The 23,526-nt window shown below is 38.0% G+C and overlaps 1 protein-coding gene across 1 annotated transcript in view; it reads left to right on the top strand.

The window, feature by feature from the left end:
• ZFHX4 (zinc finger homeobox 4) overlaps window positions 1-23,526 on the top strand; it is a 149,511-nt gene that overhangs the window by 119,861 nt on the left and 6,124 nt on the right. Inside the window, 6 exon segments of the mRNA XM_013302345.3 lie at window positions 3,581-3,697; window positions 9,903-10,036; window positions 10,191-10,391; window positions 13,214-13,331; window positions 14,184-14,539; window positions 14,541-19,578. Of these exon segments, the coding sequence (XP_013157799.2) occupies window positions 3,581-3,697; window positions 9,903-10,036; window positions 10,191-10,391; window positions 13,214-13,331; window positions 14,184-14,539; window positions 14,541-19,578 (5,964 nt within the window).

Raw genomic sequence — 23,526 nt, 5'->3', positions numbered from 1 at the left:
ATTGGGTTGGGGAAGGTCATAAGGGTTTTCCTTCATAAAAGTGGTATAGAGATGGGGCCTGAGCGTGTAGATTAACATACTAAAGTAGTTGACATAGAATATATAATGTACAATATCAACTAATTAACATTACCTCTGAAGCTTAGCTTTTCCATTTTCCTTTATTTTACAGTTTCAGTGCAGACTGCTAACCTTATTTTTGTGTTTAATTCTAAGTCAGTTGTGAGGAAAAAGGTTGATAATGGCTAAACTTAAGACATCTAACATCAAAAGAAATTTTCAGCATTTGGACAAAATAAAACCAGGTGTGAATAAAATATCATATTGCAATAGTAAGTGTTATTAAACCATTGAAGTACATTTGAATCCAGTGTTCTATTCATTTTCAAAGCTGACATTTGTAAATGTATATAGGCAGGACTCTTGTAAATTTAAAACAGAGCATTAGAAGTTGCTCTGGAATCTGTAACACCATCATATTGTATTTTGTTGATACATAATAATTCATAATTTTGTGTCTTTGAGCAGGGGCCATCACATTACACTTCTTTACATATCCTCAATATCTGTCCTAACAAATGGTCTTAAGGATATTTTTTGTAATTCGCTAACTGCTTTTAAGTTAGGGCTGTTGTATTTCCATCTTGTCCCTTTGATAAATGTCACGACAGTGTGAATCTTAGACAGCCTTTTTTTGAAGCCTGTAATTTTGAAGGAGAATGGAAGTTGTATTATCATTTCTGTCTATGAAATTTATTTCTGAAGTGAATGCCATACATATTTCTGAAATGAATGCCAAATGTATTTTCAAGAAGTGAGTGCCATTGAAAGCCAAGGCAGGCAATTTATACCATGCATAATAATGATATTAATTTTTATGGTGTGTATAAGTTACATTTTGATTAGTTTTTTGCATGATTAAAAATTTGCAAAGCCTTTATGGCCCCCAGGAGCCTACCTGTAATAAACAGCTCTCACCTTCCAAACCATAAAACAGGTCTGCAGTACTTGAACATTAGAGCTAATTGCCTTGCTACATCAAAGGGAGCACCACAAGACTGAGAAAAATCACAGAAGGGGGGGGTGGGGAGTGGGGGGCAGTTTCACCTCTAAAGGTTATGTGTTTGTGGCTTGGTGGAGCCCTGTAAAGTTATGGCCTCGGAACTGCTGTTTGCGATTAAGTTGATGGGGAAAGTCTATCCCGCAATCTCTCCCTGCTGCTGACACAGAGTCTTTGTTCACATTCAGATTTCTCAAACTGTTGCCAGGGTCAGGCTGAGGTCAGACACCACGATGATGTATAGGAGAACATGTCTGGGAATTTCTCTCACACTTAAAACACATACCAGAAAAACAGGAGAGCACCCTGCAAAAATTGTCTGATGAGACCCAGATGATACTGTAGCTTTTCTTTTAGTACCTTCATAATTTTCTTTCTCTTTGCCTGACACACACACAATGTTTTATTAATGTGTGCCACGATAGCCCTTACAATTTTATGTCCCCTCAAGATAAGGACACTCAGTAGCACTTTGACACTTCATTTTCCAGCCCAGGGGGATTGGGCCAGTAAATCTAGTAAAAGAAGCAATGCGTCCATTCCCAAGGATGAGTGGAAAAGGGATTGCCATCGGCTCTGTGAGGCCACGGGGCCTGACACTGGATATGAGCCTCATATGTGCGCGCTCGGCATTAACACAGCCCGAGCCAGGCATGATCACAGGCTCGCAGCATCCTGAACCATGCTCCCCCGCCACCCTGACAAACACAGCCCTGCTTCCAGCCGCGACAGGGATGCCTACCATGTTTGATTAGCTATCGTTGTGGGAGGGGCAGGGGACTGCAGGGGGGAGCACGCTAAAACAGCACGAGGTGGATTTCCATTCTGATGGAAATTTTTTTTTATATATGCAATTATATTTTAAAGCGGGGACCATCTTTCTCTCTGTGTTGTTCCAAAAGCAGACATGCATGCTTAGTCCTTACCTACTGTATTTCGATGTCAATGTGAAATACATTGATCTGTGGTTGAGATTATTTTTTTTTTGGTTTTGATTTGGTTTCCAAAATTGCAGCTGTGTTTTTCTCTTCCGATTTACAAAAGATTTTGCAGAGAGCTGAGAATTGGATAGGTTCACCACATCGATCTGAGGGTTGTTTGCCTAGGCATACAGTTTCAGTGCATGGCTGGCAAGTAAGGCGCTAAGCAGCAATTTTTTTGTGCTCAGCTGCTACATATGACAGAGGATATTTCATTCGGCTGTCAGAATGTTATTAATAAAACATGGGGTGCGAAGAGGGCTACTATTTCCCCTTTCAATCACTATAGCATTTACAATGAAAATTTTATGCAGTGTGTAATTTTCACTTAATGCTTGACACTTAAAATGTCGGTAGCTGCATTTTGTATGGCTCCTGAAGGGTTAATTGTATCATGTTCCCTGCATAAAAGCTCTGCTTATCAAAAGTGAATAGAAGAGTGTATGCAAATGTGTGTCTGTGACCTTTTGCCTTTCCAGGGTTAATTTATATGGTCATTAAAGATTTTATGAAATCGAGCGGCCTGGTGCTTCGAATCCCATTTTACCTTCACCTCCTAATTTATGTAATTCCTACCTGAACTGGGAAATATGATTTTTATTTTTTTTTTGTGTGTGTGCTGCAATGAAAACAGCATGCTGTGCTGTAGGGAGTTGCAAGTCTGGTTATCTGGCATTACTCAGATTGCTAAAAATTCATTAAAATGTGACATCAGCACAGTAAGAGACAAATGATCACAGGATGAAAAGGAACAGTGGGCCTTTCACGGATTAGTGCTACACAGCCCCAGCATAGAAGCTAACTGCATAAACAGATTAATCCACCAGTAGCAGCATAGCTAAGATTTACCGAATAATTAAATGGGCTTGAGTTACTGTGAAGATTTCCATGTAATCTAGCTGGTGTGAACACGTAAGTGAGGTGTGGGTAATGCTGCTTCCTCAGAAGCCATATACCAAGTTGCATCGTTTATCCTGAATGGCTCCCCCTGGAGACAGAATTTGAGACTTCTCCCGCAAAGCCAGAGGTTTATATTTAATACAGTACCTAATACCTAATACTTACTTACTGCAATTAGCGGGATACTGCTGCACTAATAGGATTTATATTTGAATTCCCCTTTTTTTCTATTTTTTTCTTTTTTTTTTTTTTGGCTCCAAGATGCATTTTTACATATGCTTGCTTTTGTTCCAGCCTGCATGGTGTGTGTGTGCATGCGTGTGCTTGTATTTTAGTACAAATAATTTCTAGCCAAAGAATGTGAAATGACAGGCTTTAAATCTGTCATAGTGGTGCAAAGCAGGAACTCTGATGAAGACACGGTCAAAAATTCTGGATAGATTCTGAAATATTGCAAATTATTTGTAATTAATATCCAACCTCTTTAAGTGCTGTTTTTCTTTTTTCTTCCCCCCTTCCCCTCTTTCCCCCTGTTTTGCTACCCTCTTTTAGTGCTGTTCTTATTACTTGAAATATCTTTAACGGCTGTTAAGTGGTTGCTGGGTTTCTCCTCTAAGATCTTTTCTGTGCTTATCCACAGAAGAACAAGGTGAAGATACAGAAGGGTCTGCTAAAAGTACATCAGTGGCTGTGGCTGATGATAAAGACTCAAGTGAGAGAGACAATAGTGAAGGCAAAAAATCTAGTAAAGACTCTGGTAAGATGTTAGAATTTTGTTTTCCCCCTTTTTTTAACTTATGAAATGCTCTTTCATTTTAAACTGTCTGGACATTCCCACTACTATTCATTGCATGTGCATTTTGCATGTGATTTCTATCAGTAGCCTCCCATTGACCTATTTTTAATCATAACCATCTGACAGGATAGATGCGGATAAGTTGAAGAATATTACAGGACGACCAGTGAGATTATTTTTTAATCAAATCAGTTTGTGTGCTTGTAATTTTTTAAGCGCCTTTCATTAATCTTAGCTATACTTGTGATTCCTCTGATGGCATATTAATTTTTCATAAGCATAGGATTAGGTACCACTTGAATTTTTTCTTCAGTCAGGTTTTGCCCCCCTTTTAACCCCAAAAATGTGGGTTTTTTTGTTATTATTATTTTTTGGTCTTGCTCTCTGATCAGTTACTCCCAAGAATCTGGCCTCTTCCTGGGCATTTATTTGAGGCATTTTGAAAAAAATACACAAAATCCAGTGAAAAAGTTTACAGATGATTCAGCCTAAGAAAGAGGAAATATCATTGAAAACGGATTATGGGTTGGGTAATTTTGATCTCCTGGAATAGACAAAGCCCAGTAATGAAAGCTACTGTCTTTGAAAACAAAACCCCTATGTCATGACATTTACTTGTGCACAAACAAACCCAGGGCCAGCATCTGGTGTAGATACCCAAGGCTTTTTCTGTGTTTGATTTGGCAAATATGTGACTCCATCCATGCTTTTTATGTATGAGATGGAAATCTATGGTCACAATGAATATTACATTGGCTACTTTTGCTGCACGCTATACCTAGTTACATTATGTTGGATTCACTGAAGCAGAAGAAGTGCTGAAACAGGTTGAAGCCTATTAGTTTCAGGTAGTCATATATCTTTTCCTTGTACACCAATGACAGCAGCATACAAAGGAGGGTGTATTCGCTGTAAAGACATATAGTTGTAGAGAAAATATTGTTTTACTTATGAGTTTCTTTACACCCAGATTCTCCCATACTGTAATTTGCCTTCTACATTTTAAACACTTTTGGATTTATTTCCAAAAAAATATTATAGATGGCTGTTTTTATGCCAAATCAATTCAGAAGACTGACCTAAAGATTAAAGCTTCCTAAAGTTTGCTTGTTGATGTGCTAAGGTCAGTACCCATCACAGTTTACAACCTCAGCTGCTCTTCAGTCCTTTTTTTTTTTTTTTTGAGATCAAGAGACTGAAGAAAGGCCAATGATGACAAGGATGATGTTGAGCAAGAAACTGTGTTGTGGTTTAAAACATATATCCCCCTCGGCTGGCTCTGATTTGGTAAAAACTGTCTGCAGTGCAGTAAAGCCATGCTCCCAGGCCAACCTAAGTCCTCCTGTGGAGTCTCATCAGGGGATGTCCTGGACACTCACAGAAAAGGGTGAGAGCCACCTGCAGCCTACATTTCCTACCATACATTCTGCCTAGGGGACACTGTGAACTGCTTCAGGGAGGTTATCAGACCTCTTTTTTGTTAGGCAGGTCCATTTATAGCTGTTCAAGAAAGAGTATAATATTAAAGCTCCAGAAAAAAAAGAAAAAGTTAAAAAAAAAAAAAAGGAATCTAGAAAAAAATACTGAAGGGGAATTCTCAAAATTCCATCAGGATTAGCCACTCATAAGGGCCAAGTTTAATTAGGACAAACCTATATCCAGATGCCTACTGGGTGCACTACAGAAAACCATCATAATTGTTCTGCATTCCCGTGCCAGCAATTAAAGAAATAACTTTGCAATAAGATTCATATAAAAACAAGAGCTGAAATACTTGATTGCCTTTGTGCTTTGCAGAAAATAGTTCGTACTATAAATCCTAAATCTTTTAGTAACTTTTATTTTCTTAATCTAAATTAATTCTTCATATGTAACATTCAGACCATCATCTTAATTTTTGCTCAGCTGACAAGTATTTCTAATGACTGCATAACTGCTTATGTATAATTGAATGTTAATTTGGGCTTTCTCATGAATTGAGTGTTGCAAGTCTTGCCAAAGAAATCTCAGGAAAACCAATAAATTAATCACAATACTAACAAGTTAGACAGGAAAGTGGTGTGACCCCTCTTTAGCATAGAATCTATTAGACGAGAAAGGATTAACATGTATTTAGTAACAGCATGTTTGTGTAAGCTGTTGTGCTGTATTGCTTACCTTATCTCAAGGAGTAGAGCTTTCAAAATGAGAGTTGGCAATATGCAAGTTATATTTGTTGAATATTCATTCAGAATAGAAAACCCTACTAATGCCTCATTTATATTGTCATTTAAATCTAGTGCCACTTTAGATTAATTATAATCCAAATTACAGCTCTATGCAGTGCAAGAATTAATATGGAATTTATCCAGATTAATACATTTGCATTGAAAATGTAATATGTCTCTGCCATGGCTAAGGGGAGCACTTTTTAATAAGGTAGTAAACATGAGGAAGGATGGAAATTAACCTTCATTATTGCAATGAAAATTATCCTTTCATTCTACTCTAATTAGAAAGAATACTCTACCAGTATTTATAATTTTAGAATCATTTTGAGGCTGAATAACATCATCTGATCTGTCAGAAGTCTTAAATTATGCAATCTTCATCAAATACATAGATTCATAAATAAGAAAACAGTATTTCGATTATGGCTTTCCCAGGATTTTTTTCTCACTATTATATATATTTTATTAACTTTCTCCTTGTTAGTCACACAAACAATTTTATTTTATTTTGGGGCTTCAAAAATATTACAAAGATGATGAAATCTGAATTGCAGTAAGTAATGTCATCTTTATATTAGCAATCTTACACAAGTTAAATAGTTCTGTAACTGACAGGCAATCACTGACTAGTCTATTTCATGGCACTTATTTATAATTAAACTTAGTTTTTGAGCTAAATGTATTGAAATTACATCATTCATCTGAAATAATGTTGCATATTTTATATTATAAAATTAATTACAGGGTTTTTTCACACTTAGAAAAAAACCCCAACAAATAATGTGTCTCAAGAATAAAAAGTGTGTATTTAAAACATGAATAGCAACTGAATTTAGTCTTTTCCTACAGCTGCCTAGTAAGAATAGCATGCCAGTGGAACATCTAGCTGTGAAAACTGCCACACAGCATGCTTGGGACCATAATATTTTCTCTCCTCTCTCCCTTCTCCTTCAACGCTTTTCCTATAAGGCTGTAAGGTTGTTCAGCCTCCCTACAGAAAGCTCCCTTAAAGCAGTGAACTCAACACAGAAAGAAGAAAGCTGATACAGCAAGATGAGGCACTGAGTTGTAATAGCTGGACCACTGTGTGAGGAGCCGATCTCCTTTGGTTTTGGCATGTAGACTCTGGCTTGGGGGGCTCAGTCCTCACCACGTGCAGGGGCGACTGGTGTCCCCATGCCAGAGGGAAGAATCAAGCCCCTCCTTTTTTTGCAAGTCTCATCATAAGTCACAGACTCGGTTACTTTACTACAGGCCGAATGTAACTTTGGTCACTTAAGAAGTAACAGTGCTTGGGGTTGAATGAAACCAGAGCAACAACAACAACAAAAACAACAAAGCCTTTGTAAATTTCAACAGTTTATATAAATATCATAGGAAACTCAGTAAAAAGCTGTGCTTTGTTACGCATTTATTGACCCCAGCACAGTGTTTTATAACTCTAGGGTTTTATTATATTAACCGCAAAAGAAAATTTAACCCCACCCCCCCCCGCCTTGTTTTTATAGAAACAAGAACTATGTGTTTCATGATTATTATAGGCCCTTTGAAGTAATTAAGTTATTCCATCCTGTGGTGGAAGATGATGTGTGCTATTAACCTTGTGTGTGCCCAGGCACACACAGAGTGCACTCCAAGCTAAATTTCACTAGCAGTTAAATACCACTGCCAAGACACAGTTAAACACCTTTTCACAACAGAATTTTGGAGCAGGATTTGGATCCTGATTTCTGTAAGAACAATCTAACAGGATGAGGGGAAGAGAAGGTGGAAATGTTTTATTTTGGTTTTTAAAATCAGCTATAACTGCCCATCTACACCAGCTTTTATTCAGAAGAGATTCTTGCCCATTTGCCTTTAAAAAGGGATATTTTAAAAGTGACATATGATAAAGGTAAGAAACAGTAGTCAACTGTTAGACATTTTTGACAGTTGGAAATGAAAAGAGGTTAATAATTTGAACCCATCCTTCTAAAACCTGAGAAGCAGCCTTTCTCTGTTAATATGGTATGTCACTTTTTTACTTTTCAGAATTCTCACAGTTAAGACATTTAAATAATAATGGTTTATTGCCAAACAAATATAAGTAGGCCAGGAAGTACTGTATTATCATAAACTAAAGTAAGTAATAAAATGGGGCCTTATGTGATGGCACCTTGTACATTTTGCCTTTAAGCATCACTAGTCCTTCAGGTTGTTGCCTCAGCACTGACTGAGCAATCTAAATGAGGCCTTCAGGATCAGTTCCCGAGAGTGTAAAAATTCAGTGGGGTCCAAAAAGCAGCTTGTTCAGGTATTAAACCAATGTTGACAAATTGGTCATTAATAGTAGGGTATGGCAGAGAGAGATGTTAATTTGAGCAAGAACATGCAAAAATTACTTGCCTAAATTACACCAAAAGAAATAATCAGTAATTTAGGAATGAAAAACAATGTTTGGGGATATCACCATTAATGTATGTCATATTTTTTTTTTTAATGCCTTTCAGAAAATGTCCCTGTATGATTCAGTTTTCAATTGTTTATTATTGTACCATGAGGATTTGGTGTTTACCTTGAAAATTGTTCTCTTATTTTACTTCTCTTTTAAGTTGCTCTCGTAATATCAAATATTGGGCAAAGTCTATATAATAATAACAATAATAGTAATACTACTACTGATAATAATGTTCTTGGTTTTGTCTACATAAAAATTTAGGTATTTTCTTTGTCCATGTTTACTTTGTTCCCAAAACATCCATGACCTTATTTTTAAATTAATCCTAGGTTATTGTGCAATGAGGTGCAATTTGTTCATTTATATGAACCTTATGTGGATTGAAAAAAATCAAGATAAATCTTCATGCACAGCATACAATCAGATTACCCCTGGACTATATATTTATGTTGGGTCTGATAGCAATCAATGGTTTAGCTTCATTGCATTTCAAGATGTATTTGCACCCAGTGTCCAGTGATAGTGTCCTCACCCTGGAAATAATTTAGTTGCAAATTGACTGGAAGATGGTGAAAATTGAAAGTTAAAATTAGAAATACTCATAATAAACAGCAGAAAAAAGGTCAGATGATGCCGCACTATGATGAGATTGGAATGGTTGGTAAATGAGGTTTTGTGTTTGTCGTGAGATGTATGTGACATGCCTACCCAATGCTCTTGTAATATCCAGCCTAGCAGAAGAGATTATCTGGCAAATTGACGCTGGAAAGAATTTTCTGATGGACTGGGAAATGAGAATTGCACTCTTTTCTTTGATGTGTGCAAGACTGGGCTGCATTGCACAGCTAGTTCAGGCATAATATTAAATATAGTATTTAATACTTAATAGTAGAACTATCTATAGAAAACAATTATATTCTGGTTTTGATCACAAATGGCAGACTATAAAAATTCACAGTGTAAACATCTAAGGCAATCCCAAATGACTGATCTTTGTATATAATTAATATTAAGTTAGCTCTGAAATCCTATTCTCCACAGTATTTCTTTTAAAGCTTCACTATATTCAGCTTCAAAATTGTAACTAGGCAGGAGTTATCAAAACAGCACAATAATCATATTGCTCAGACAGTTTAGAAAAGAGAGAGGGTAATTAAACAGCAGCAAATTAATTATTTTGGAAAACAGGATTTTAAAGCAAAAGCTGATTTGTTTTAATATAATACACAAATTCATACTGAGCTGCACAGTATTGATTAATCTTTAAAGGCAACCTAAGGTTATCTCAACAGTAGAGTCCATTTTTAAATGTGTTTATAGTCCCCATCAAGGATAAAAGTGTATTTTCACCTTTGTGCTTACCAGAGTTGTTTTATTTAAATATACTTTTTCCCATAACTTAAAAAAAAACCCTAAAAACTCCTTAAAGACAATATAAACATTTGGAATCAGACCCTCTTTGTAAACCAGGATATTTTAAAGTTTGAAATATGTTCTTTAAAATTATGTTTTTTAACAGGAATAGTCACACCAGAGAAGGAACCAAAAGTGAACACTGTGGTAGGGGCACAACAGCTTCTTCTATCAAAAGAAGAGGATGGTGCAACTAAAAAATCAAAGCCTCCAGAGGACAATAAATTTTGTCATGAGCAGGTAAAAGAAAATGTAACAATTTAATTGCATTCTAGAACTCTTTCAAATAACTCAAGAATGAAACAGAGATGATATGCTGTTAAAACAGCAATATCAGCAAGTTATAAAAAGCATACTAACTAATAGCCCGCATCTTAATTTGATTTTTTTTCAGTTCTATCAATGTCCTTATTGTAACTACAATAGCAGGGACCCAAATCGTATCCAGATGCATGTCCTGTCACAGCATTCAATGCAACCCGTTATCTGCTGCCCCCTCTGCCAGGATGTCCTCAGCAACAAAATGCATCTCCAGCTTCATTTGACCCATTTGCACAGTGTGTCTCCTGACTGTGTGGAGAAACTGCTCATGACAGTAAGTGTTCCAAATACTGATGTGCATACTACAGAAATGTATTTGGGTCTCTGGGTAACGTATTTGTTGTGACATAGTATTCAGGTAGCCTGAAGAGGGAAGTAGTTCAGGAGTCTTAGATTCTGTTGCCACCTCGTCCAGTGACTGATGCCTCTTGGGGAAATGACTGAAGGTGGATTTCAAAGATGCTGAAAACGTGCAGTTCCTCATTGATGTTAACCTTGGAAAAATCAAGCCTGTCCATGTCTCTAAGTGTACACCTATAAATTTGATCTAATAATATCCAGGTCCCAGAGGTGTTGCGACTTCTGTTTGCAAAATAATAGGAATTCCCTGTAGAATGTAGTTCCCAAATGTAAACAGATTCCTGTGTATAGCTGGGCTGTACTTGCATTATATTACATGAAATTCACTATAAAATATCAATAGTGATGCTTATTGGAGAACGTGGTTATCTTATAGTGAATGTTCTGTTTCTTACATAAAAGATCCTTTAGGTTTTTTGTAAATGAATGTGCATATGAAACAGAAAGGCAAGTTCAAGAATAGGTAGCAACCCAGTTACGTCTGTTCTTTATGATATGGAATATCTGATTTTAAGTACCTAACCTGGATCAGACAGGGACATTAACTAGCCTCCCCATGATCAAGATGAATGCTATAACCAGCAAACTCTATTTGGAGGATGAATTCCATTCCAACCTCACTATGAGAATCCTGTTCTTCACTGCAAAATTGTACAAACCATGTCAAAACAATAAACTTCTGTGAAAAATAATGACTTGGCACCTTGTAAAACAATGTCAGTAAAGACACAGCCAGGTTTAAAACATATTTATTATTACAGCATAGATTCAGTTAGAAAAGAGACCTCCCAAGAGACCCTAATTCTGGTTGTCTTGGCTTTTTAGAAGGAAATGCATTTGGAAATCTCATGGATCCACCTCCTTAAGGATTTATTTCTGTATCCACAGATGACTCCTTTATATGGTTGTGGTTGTAGGCCTACCACCTCATTCTCAAGTAAAGTGGCAAAAAAAGGAAAAAAAAAAAAAAAAGAACTGAAAGAGCTCTTGACTAAAGATCTGGGTAGGGTGCCTTGTGCCTAGTGCTGATAAGCAAATACAGAATTGTGTATTCTTCTTTTCCTTTCCTTGGTTTTCTACTAACTATAGCTCTGACAGACTATGTAGCTGTGGCCCACCACAAGGAAAATGCAGTAGACATTTAATTTTCCTAGACCCTTTTAGGAAACTGGGAACATGTGGACCCCACCCCACTCCGTGCTAAGCACTTTTAGCTTTCTTCTCAAGTTCTCCATGATTCCCTCTGTGCTGTATCTCCTCTCCTCTCCTTTCCTCTCCAGGTGCTGGGGAATTGTCTCACTGTTTCTGAGAGGAAAAAAATGTTTGTTGGCAGAGAAAGAGATTGCACAACATAATTGTCTAAATTGCGCATCTAAATTATCCTAATTTCTAGCAGTAATATACTCTCTCTATAGCTGAACTCCATGGTGATATACCATGACGATACACCATCTATAGCATATTTTTCTTCTGTGGGACACTTAGAGTTAACTACATCTTTTTTTTTTTTAAAGTTCTTCCCTCCCAAATAAACTCAAAGTCACTAGTCCTCTGAGAGGATGCTATTAATGGCATGTTTAAATTACAAATAAACTAAGCCCTGAGCTTTTAAAAATATGTCTAGAGTATTTTTTCCAATAGGCAATTAGTATACATACATGCATACATACGTACATACAAATATACGTATATAAAATTCCTGTGTATCCTAATAAAGGTTTAAAATAATTTCTTAAACTGTTAAAGAGGAAGAAAAGGTGTTTCTACTTATAGTTATTAATGTATGTAACTTCCATTATTATAGAAATTTACCACTCAGAAATCTCTGCTATGGATATTCATGTTACCTCTGTATGAAGCAAGGAAGTAAAATCCTTAATGTTAGAGATGAGGAGCTGCAGTACAGTCTGAAATTATTTACCCAAGGCCTTTTAGACAGAATCTGGCATTGCCATTTGAACCCAGTCCTGCTAAGTCTTAGTATGAGCACCTAGAAAATCCTTTATTCAGATATGGTATGTTTTAAAGTTCTAAGGAAAAGGAAAATGAAGTGTAGAGCAAATATTCATGTCAACTTAACTAAACTGAGTACTATCAGACACCTATAAGAGTACATCCTTCAAAGATTTCTGTCTATAATTTGAAAACATAACACAATAGGTAAAGCAGTCTGAAGAAGATACATAAGCAATTTAAGACAAGAAAGAGAACAATCTTATTTTAAATGGAAAAAAGTTGCTATTTCTATACGGAAATAAAATTATAATGTTCTTTCAAAGATCATAGAAGGTCCAGCATTTGTTTAAAAAACAATACAGGTGAAGCAAAGTGGGAATGCCCTCAGTCAAGGACTGACTGGTGACCATATTTCAACATGATCTCTGTCTTTGGGGGATGTCCGAGAAAAATTCTCCTGACAAATCTGACCACCTGACATAGCCAGCAAAATCTTCTTTGTGGTGACATTGAGACCAATGAAATATTGAGTGTATGTAGTTCTATAGCATCACCTTATTGTGGATTATTTTGAGTTGATTCTCCACCAAGGGGCATTTAATGGTCTGGATTTGTGGTCTGTCAGAAACCATTGTCAAGGACTGAATCAAGATCTTGGTTTAGTACTGGCAGTCTTTAGTCCAGATATGGTGGATCTTCTGAATTATAATTTCATACTGTTGTATAGTATTGAATAGTATGACTTTTCCTGTAATAATACTGTGTTCTTCATTTTCAAAGGTTCCTGTACCAGATATCATGATGCCCAATAGTATGCTATTGCCAGCAGCTGCTTCAGAGAAATCTGAACGTGACACACCTGCAACTATTACAGCTGAGGGATCTGGGAAATATCCAGGTATGCAATAAAAAGCTCAGACATGTAAAAGCTCTGTACGGGCAATTTAGAAATAAAGTACCCATTTCTTTCTTAGTAAATTGAATCCTCTTTAGCTTGCATATAGCCACAGAGAGAAAAAAAGAAAGATAACAAGGGGTCTGAATTTGGCTGAATGCACCCATGCAGAGCCACTAAGATGCATGAGTATGCCAGACTGTTTGCTTTTGGTAGAGGTAAAATTAAACAGTAGTGCCTAGCCACTTTGAAGATAAGACCCTCCTTATTTAACCAGCAAATAAGACCCAGTCCTAAAAGACAGTGGCACTTTCACCAACATTGATGGGAAATGTTAGGCAAATGATTCTGCCTGCGTTTCCAATAGTAGTCTTCTTATCCTGGATGCTTACTGTATTCTGTGCTGGGAAGCTGCTTTGCTACGTCTCACAGCATGATCCCCCCTCTCTCCTCAGACTGTTTTCCTCCTCCTTTCTAATCATCTCTCCTGTCTATTGTCCCCATTCCTACTCCCTTTCTCTCTCCTACTGTTTATTTCCTTTTCTTGTTTGGTGCTCCCATTGTACCAATAAACTCCTACCTTATGACAAATACAAGCCCTATGCCATTCCTGGGACAACTGCCACAGCCAGGCTGATCATTGTGTTTGGGTTTTATCACTTTTTTTTTTTTTTTTTAACCTCCTGTTGGTCCTGTCTGCTTTATTGTGTGGAGCAGGGATGGGTTGCTATATTTTTCTAGGCCAAAATGTGGCATGCCGGGTGCCTCTCTCGATTTGTGATGAAAAAAAAATAATTAATACTATATACTATTTTTTTCTACTTGAATAAAAGACACTTCACTTCCTTTAACTAGGTGAAAGTCCTGTGGATGAGAAAAGCACCCCTGGGACTGATGAATCAAAAACTGGAATGGAAATTAAGAGCGAGGAACAGAAGCCACCTAAGGAATCTACTGAAACACCAGATTGGAATAAGAGCAGCAGTAAAGATATAAAGACCACTGACTCAATGACAGATCAGCTAAATGAACAGCAGAAGAAGCAACAGCTCTCTGTTTCTGACCGCCATGTCTATAAGTACCGTTGTAACCATTGTAGCTTGGCTTTTAAGACTATGCAGAAGCTTCAGATACATTCCCAGTATCATGCTATTCGGGCAGCTACCATGTGTAGTCTTTGCCAACGTAGCTTCCGTACATTCCAGGCTTTAAAAAAAACACTTGGAAGCAGGCCACCCTGAACTCAATGAAGCTGAACTTCAGCAGCTGTGTGCATCTTTACCTGTCAATGGTGAACTCTGGGCAGAAAATGAAAGTATGGCACAAGATGATCATGCACTAGAACAGGAAATAGAAAGAGATTATGAGATGGACCAGGAAGGTAAAGCAAGTCCTGTAGGAAGTGATAGTAGCTCTATTCCAGATGATATGGGCTCAGAACCAAAGCGGACCTTACCTTTTAGAAAAGGGCCAAATTTTACTATGGAAAAATTTCTAGATCCATCTCGCCCGTATAAGTGTACAGTGTGTAAAGAGTCTTTCACCCAAAAGAACATTCTCTTGGTCCACTATAACTCAGTGTCCCATCTACATAAACTCAAAAAGGTTCTGCAGGAAGCATCAAGTCCTGTCCCTCAAGATACAAACAGCAGCACTGACAACAAACCCTACAAATGCAGCATTTGTAATGTTGCGTATAGCCAAAGTTCTACATTGGAAATCCATATGAGATCTGTGCTTCATCAGACAAAGGCAAGGGCTGCAAAATTAGAACCAAGTGGTAATATAAGTAGCGGAAATAGTGTAGCAGGGAATGTTAATAGCCCCAGCCAAGGAATGCTAGAATCTATGAGCTTACCAGCAGTTAACAGCAAAGAAACACATTTAGATGCCAAAGAATTAAATAAAAAGCAAGCTTCTGAATTAATTTCTGCTCAGCCTACACATCACCCACCCCAGTCACCAGCACAACTTCAAATGCAACTACAGCATGAACTGCAGCAGCAAGCTGCGTTCTTTCAACCCCAGTTTCTAAACCCAGCTTTTTTGCCTCACTTTCCAATGACACCAGAAGCACTGCTGCAATTTCAACAGCCTCAGTTCCTTTTCCCATTCTATATACCTGGGACAGAATTTAGCTTAAGCCCAGATCTGGGTTTGCCTGGTTCTGCCACATTTGGTATGCCCGGAATGGCTGGTATGACAGGATCACTGCTAGAAGATTTGAAGCAGCAGATACAAACTCAGCACCATGTTGGACAAACACAGCTACAGATACTGCAGCAACAAGCACAACAGTATCAATCCACCCAACCTCAACTTCAGTCCCAAAAACAGCAGCAGCAAAGTAGCAAGCTGATGAAAGCAGAGCAGAATACCTTAGTAAGTACAGACTGCCAGCTGATAAAGGATATGCCATCATATAAGGAGTCAGAAGAAATTTCTGAGAAGCAAGAGAAGCCAAAGCAAGAATTTACTAATGAGAATGAAGGACTAAAAGAAAACAAAGATATGAAGAAGCCAAAATCCTCAGAACCAGCCATCCCACCACCCAGAATAGCTTCTGGGGCAAGGGGGAATGCAGCCAAGGCTTTGCTGGAGAACTTTGGGTTTGAGTTAGTTATCCAGTACAATGAGAACAGACAAAAAGTGCAGAAAAAAAGCAAGACTGGTGAAGGTGAGAACACAGACAAACTGGAATGTGGAACCTGCAGTAAGCTCTTTTCCAATGTTCTTATCCTGAAAAGTCATCAAGAACATGTGCATGGACAGTTTTTTCCATATGGAGCTTTAGAAAAGTTTGCCCGACAGTACAGGGAGGCGTATGACAAGCTTTATCCAATTTCTCCATCTTCCCCAGAAACACCACCACCTCCACCACCACCTCCTCCACCACCACCGCCTCCTCCTCCTCCAGCTTCTCAGCCTTCTTCATCTGGGGCTGGAAAAATTCAAAACACAACTCCCACTCCTTTACAAGCTCCACCACCCACACCACCACCGCCACCTCCTCCACCACCACCACCTCCTCCTCCACCACCGCCACCATCAGCCCCACCTCAAGTCCAGCTTCCCGTTTCACTTGATCTCCCACTTTTTCCTCCAATTATGATGCAGCCAGTGCAGCATCCTGCATTGCCTCCTCAGCTTGCCCTCCAGTTGCCACCAATGGATACTTTATCTGCAGATCTTACCCAGCTTTGTCAGCAGCAGCTGGGATTAGATCCCAATTTCCTGCGGCACTCTCAGTTCAAGCGCCCACGTACAAGAATCACAGATGACCAGTTAAAAATCTTGCGGGCCTATTTTGATATTAACAATTCTCCAAGTGAAGAGCAGATCCAAGAAATGGCTGAGAAATCTGGTCTTTCACAGAAAGTTATCAAGCACTGGTTTCGTAATACACTGTTTAAAGAACGACAGAGAAATAAAGATTCTCCATATAACTTCAGCAACCCTCCTATAACAGTATTGGAAGATATCAGAATAGATCCTCAACCTTCAGCTGTAGAACCTTACAAGTCTGATGCATCTTTCAGCAAGAGATCATCTAGGACTCGATTTACTGACTACCAGCTTCGTGTCCTCCAAGACTTCTTTGACACAAATGCTTATCCAAAGGATGATGAAATTGAACAACTTTCAACTGTACTTAACCTACCTACTCGAGTTATTGTCGTATGGTTCCAAAATGCACGACAAAAAGCTCGCAAAAGTTATGAAAATCAAGCTGAAACTAAAGACAATGAGAAAAGGGAGCTGACGAATGAGCGTTACATCAGAACTAGTAACATGCAATATCAGTGCAAAAAGTGCAGTGTGGTTTTCCCCAGAATATTTGATTTGATTACACATCAGAAAAAGCAGTGTTATAAAGATGAAGATGATGATGCTCAAGATGAAAGCCAAACTGAAGATTCTATGGATGCCTCTGATCAAACAGTGTATAAGAACTGCACAGTTTCTGGCCAAAATGACTCATCAAAAAGCCTGGCAGTCACAGCAGCAAGCTCTGGCTCTGGTTCTAGCACTCCTTTGATTCCATCACCCAAACCAGAACCTGAGAAGGCTTCTCCTAAACCAGAGTCCACAGAAAAACCAAAACAAAATGAAACCATCTCTAAGCAAACTGATACAACTTCCCAAAGCACCAAACCAGTACAGTCTACTCCAGTAACCTCTTCGGACCCTCAGCCCCCAGCTTCTCAACCACAGCAACAAAAACAATCACAGATAGTAGGGAGACCTCCTTCTGCATCACAAACCACGCCTGTTCCTTCCAGTCCTTTACCAATTTCAATGACTTCTCTACAGAACAGTCTACCTCCTCAGTTATTACAGTACCAATGTGATCAGTGTACAGTTGCCTTTCCAACTCTAGAGCTTTGGCAAGAGCACCAGCACATGCATTTTCTAGCAGCCCAAAACCAATTTCTTCACTCACAGTTTTTAGAAAGACCAATGGATATGCCCTATATGATATTTGATCCAAATAATCCTTTGATGACTGGACAGTTACTTAATAGTTCTCTTGCTCAGATGCCACCACAATCTGGCTCATCACATACAGCACACCCTGCTACAGTTTCTGGTTCCCTGAAACGAAAACTAGATGATAAAGAAGACAATAATTGTAGTGAGAAAGAGGGAGGAAACAGTGGAGAAGATCAACATCGTGATAAGCGTTTAAGAACTACAATTACTCCAGAGCAGCTGGAAATACTCTATGAAAAATACTTACTAGATTCCAACCCCACCAGAAAGATGTTAGATCACATTGCACGTGAAGTGGGACTGAAAAAGAGAGTTGTACAAGTCTGGTTTCAGAACACAAGAGCCCGAGAAAGAAAGGGACAATTCCGGGCAGTTGGTCCAGCCCAATCCCATAAAAGGTGTCCTTTTTGTCGAGCTCTCTTTAAAGCAAAATCAGCTTTAGAAAGTCACATTCGCTCTCGACATTGGAATGAAGGGAAACAGGCTGGTTATAGTTTGCCTCCGAGTCCTTTGATATCAGCTGAAGATGGAGGAGAAAGTCCACAAAAGTACATATTTTTTGATTACCCATCACTGTCATTAGCAAAAACTGAATTATCAAGTGAAAATGAATTAGCCTCCACTGTATCAACCCCTGTTAGCAAAACTGCAGAAATGTCACCGAAGAACCTCTTAAGTCCTTCTTCTTTTAAAGCAGAGTCTAGTGAGGATATAGAAACTTTGAATGCCCCTCCTGCTGACTCTGGGTATGATCAAAACAAGACTGACTTCGATGAGACTTCATCAATTAATACAGCAATTAGTGATGCCACAACAGGGGATGAGGGGAACAATGAAATGGAAACCACAACTGGCAGTTCAGGGGATGCAAAACCTGCATCACCTCCCAAAGAACCAAAACCACTTGTGAATGACACACTATCAAAAACTGCAACTACACCTACAAATGAGAACACTGATGATAAATTTCTCTTTTCCCTAACAAGCCCCTCAATACATTTCAGTGAAAAAGATGGTGATCACGACCAAAGTTACTACATTACTGATGACCCTGATGATAATGCCGACCGCAGTGAAACTTCAAGCATAGCTGATCCAAGTTCACCTAACCCGTTTGGAGCTAGCAATCCCTTTAAATCCAAAAACAGTGATCGTCCAGGCCACAAACGTTTCCGAACACAAATGAGTAACCTTCAGCTTAAAGTTCTTAAGGCTTGCTTTAGTGACTACCGGACTCCAACAATGCAGGAATGTGAAATGCTAGGGAATGAGATTGGCCTGCCCAAACGTGTGGTCCAGGTTTGGTTTCAGAACGCCCGGGCTAAAGAAAAGAAATTCAAAATTAACATAGGGAAGCCATTCATGATAAATCAGACTGGACCTGATGGGACAAAGCCAGAATGTTCTCTATGTGGCGTGAAATACTCCGCGCGTTTGTCCATAAGAGATCATATCTTTTCCAAACAACATATTACAAAAGTGAGAGAAACTGTGGGAAGTCAGTTAGATCGGGAGAAAGATTATTTAGCTCCTACAACAGTTAGACAGCTGATGGCACAGCAAGAATTGGATCGCATAAAGAAGGCTACTGATGTGCTAGGATTAACAGTACAGCAGCCAGGTATGATGGACAGCAGTTCTCTTCATGGTATCAGTTTGCCAGCAGCTTATCCAGGACTCCCTGGCCTTCCTCCTGTTCTTCTGCCTGGAATGAATGGTCCATCCTCCTTACCTGGATTTCCACAAAGTTCAAACAGTAAGTCTATAAGGGGATGATTTTCTCATGTTATTAATTTGCTCATCTTGCATAGTCACCATCCCCTTCTAAACCACAGCATATTATGCACTTATATCGTGCTTGTGAGACAAGTGTGGGTATCTAAAAAGTACTGCTGTGAGGTATACTGAGTACAATTCTTGATCGTTGCTGTAGCCTGGATGATATCTCTGATTTAGCAAGAAAAAAAAAACCTCCAAAAATTTAATTGAAATCTAATTGACAGAAATTATTTAGTCCATATTAGGCTTCTGTGAGAAAGCAATATAACAATATAGCGTAGTAATTTGAAGTAACATCTGATGAAACACAAAATAGCAATTCCCACATTATTGGCTCATCAGGCATTTGGTTCACCCCTTAGACCAGTCCAACCTGTTGCTTAATTCAGAATAAATATTTAAAATAAAATGCTGCCCAAGACCCTCTATCATATTTCTAAATAATTGCCTGCTAAGATAAGAAGGTTTTTGTTGAAGTGATTTGTAATGGCAGTTTCACTGTGATCCAAATTCCAAGAGCTGCTGAATATCTCCTGCCACTAGTTTGTAAAGTCATTGAAGACATGTACCATTTCATTTGGGCTTGCACTTTTAACTGAACACATACCTCTGTTTTACTGACTGTTTTGACTCTGGTTTGACTCTTTTTTGCTCACATTGGAAAACACTTCCTTCTCGCAGTAAGTTTCACTGACGTTAGAGAATCAAGTTTTTTGCAGAGTGATTTGTCTAGTCCTCAAAGAATGAACCTAATTTATTTTCTTGTATTAGGCTCCAGTTTTGCAGTCAGAGTTCACTGTGAGTGCAGCCTTTCAGACTGAAGCTCTCCCATTCATCTTCTAACTTTGCACATTCATATCAAATATGTGCACAGCAGAGTTAGGGAGCTGGTTAAGACCCCTCACATCATTTTATCCCATAATTCCACTTGCTGTTGATCTCTAAACTTTGATTTAGAAAGCAACTTAGTTTGGCAAGTAAGGTACTTGCCAACTTGCCAACACTTAATCACCAGTGTTGCTAGACATACTAAGACCGTAGCAATGTCTTCTCTTGTAGCCAGCTCTGCTTTGATTGATGATGATCATGTTATTGTTTCCTTAAGTGGTGGTCAAAGCATCTTGTTTTTCTCTTCATTGGATCAGAATGGCTTTCCTTCCACAATGGAGTCTCTGGCTGAGTGCCCTCTGGCTTTTGTCAAACAATTATTGGCACAGAGAGTGCATATAAAGGAAATATAAAGTTGCTGTATTTCCTTCTTAATGGCATATAGTGTCCAGGTCCAAAAATGGCTGGTTGTTGTTCATTAAAGTTATAGATATGGTTTCTCCATATAACTTCACTAAATAGCTTTGGTTAGGTTGACCTTCAGGTAAAATGGGCTTTAGAAACTCTCAGACTTTGTTGACACTACTAAATGAAATTTTCTGGTGAAAATATTATTATATTGTTTTACTTTTAAAAAAAGGTAGTCCCCATGCAAAGTGAGTCTTGGGAATGGTCGTGGAGCCATGATAGCCTCTCAGCTATGCTCAGGATTCGTTTAGGAGAATGATGGATGGCCCAGGCCAAAACAGTGCCAGTACCATTCTTATGGTACTCTTTAACTTGCTAGTATTGATGTGGCCTCAGAGTCTGTAGATTATCGTGTTAATAATAAAAAAGATATTATTACAGGTCAACTGGTCCATAATAATTCAATTTTCAGATTTTCTGATTTCTGCCAAATATCTCTTCTTTGAGATAAACTGAAATCATTAGTACCATAGCATACACAGTGTACTGCCAATTGAGATGGATTTTTACCTCCTTTCATCTTGCATCTTCTTAAGGTTAATTAGCCCGTTGTGGGCAAAACCCACTGTGTAAACTAGCTAGTAGAATCTCATTGTTAACTTTTTCTTTTGCCATATGCTAAATAGCCCCTACGTCCCCCTTTTGTTGCCTAGCAAATACTTGCATGCATAAATCTCCATTCCCTAATGATACATAATGGAACAGTCATAGTGAGTAGAAAAAAGTAGATCATGTTAATCATTCGTAATAGAAAAACAGTAATATACTCAGATGTTCTCCAGTACGTGCTCAACACTAGTATTTCCTGCACCTAATTAACCCATTTCTATTTTTTTCTCTGCTCTGCCCAGGCTAACAGTTCACTTTCATATTTGATATTAAGAATTGTTTAAGAAGTATCTTTTTGGAAGCAGGGCTTGAAGCAAGTTTTCTTTAACTATGGGTCTTCCAGGAGCATGTGTATTCTAAGCCAGCAGGACAACAGTTCTGCACCATTCTTTGCATCAAGGATTTTCTGAAGCTAACTCCCTGATGACTCACTACCCTATACTTCAAGTGTACTTGTTAATTCCACTGCAAGTGTGTCACATCTTCTCTTTAAGACCCAATCCCAAAAATGTACTTCAGAAGAAGTCTCACTGGGATCTCTTAATATCCAAATATTTACCTGTTTTCACTGATGCTTACAGGGTTGGTAACTGTATTTCCTGTGGCAAAGCCCATCCATTCTGTTCTACATGTTTGTTTAAAGGACAATGTCAACATTAGTAAGATCCTTGCTTTTAAAGAATGTGTTTGCTGTTTGCTAAGACAGGGAACTAGTGAAACTATAATACTAAACATCACATCGAAAGTTCTCTTTTGTGTTTCTCTTTATTCATGTTAGACAGAGAAATCAGCCTGATTAGTTTCACTGGTTAATAAAAGTTTATGAGGGATTTCACTTTCATATTCTTGCATCCCGTATTGTTTATGGGTTCCCCAAAAGGTACAAAACCCACCTAAGTTTTTCAAAATATTGTTCTTTTAAAAATGCAATATTTGCTTTTACAAAACATTTGAAATGGAACACTTGAAAATAATGCTAAATTACAAAAGATGGAAATATTCAAACTACAGTTTGTTTTATATTCTTTATGTAGTGCTCAAACTGGACTTTTTATTTGCAAAGATTATTAGTTTTGTCAAAATAAGATAGCTTCATTTCTGAATGAAAGGATCCATTACATTTAAATTAAGTTATTTTGTTCTAAAACAAGTGGGTTTTAATATCAGAATTATTGTGTGGTTCTAGGATGGTATAAGTCAAAAAATCCTCTCACCTGTGGCATACGTTTCTCTAGATCATGTAATTATACCATCTTGTGGGCACCAAATGCTGAGCAAGGTCTCAAAATTACTGGTATGTTTGCTCAGCATAATTCCTAATATGAATTATTTGGTGGACTTCTAATCTTCTAATTAATAGAGAATTTTAGTTCCAGCTCATCTTTGTTCTTTGCCCCTTCTTATTTTCTAGGTGACTGTGTAGAGAAGAGTTCACCTGCTCTTTTCAGCTGTTCTTAAAATTCACGTTCTCTTTTCTTCTTAGCCTTGTGGTTTTACCTGTGATCCCTTGCAGAAAACTAGTGCTTCATCTTGCTTCTGGCTATTAATATTGGTTCTATGAACCTTTTAATGCCATCATCATTACCATAAGTTCTTTGCACATCACTTAAGCCTGAGATGCCTTGAAGATTCACAGCAGCTTTTTCCAAGAATGCACACATCACTAGGTAATATGTATATAGTGGGTTTTGAAATCTTGTCAAGAGAGAAATTTGATTCAGCAGCAATTACTTTCCTTATTATTAGGGCAATAAATTCTGTTCTCTGTTTACTTTTGGCCCATTGGTAGTGGTTTCATTTGTATATTTTAGCTGTGATTCCTCCAAGTGAAAGAGAAGGCTCTCCTCTTTGATAGTCACTTAAAAGAGTTAGCAGGATTAGAGTGTTTCTTCATGATTAGTCAATTTTCTATTCTACATCTCTTGTGTCTGGAAATGGAGCATATTAGTTTCATCAAGTTTTCTTTATTTAATTTTGGAAATTCTGATTTCCACATTTAGCTTCCAATAAAACAGGTAGA

The sequence above is a fragment of the Falco peregrinus genome, chromosome 3, assembly GCF_023634155.1.
Source record: "Falco peregrinus isolate bFalPer1 chromosome 3, bFalPer1.pri, whole genome shotgun sequence".
Lineage (NCBI taxonomy): Eukaryota > Metazoa > Chordata > Aves > Falconiformes > Falconidae > Falco > Falco peregrinus.
The sequence above is the reverse complement of the archived record's forward strand: the minus strand, read 5'-3'. Positions and strand labels throughout refer to the sequence as shown.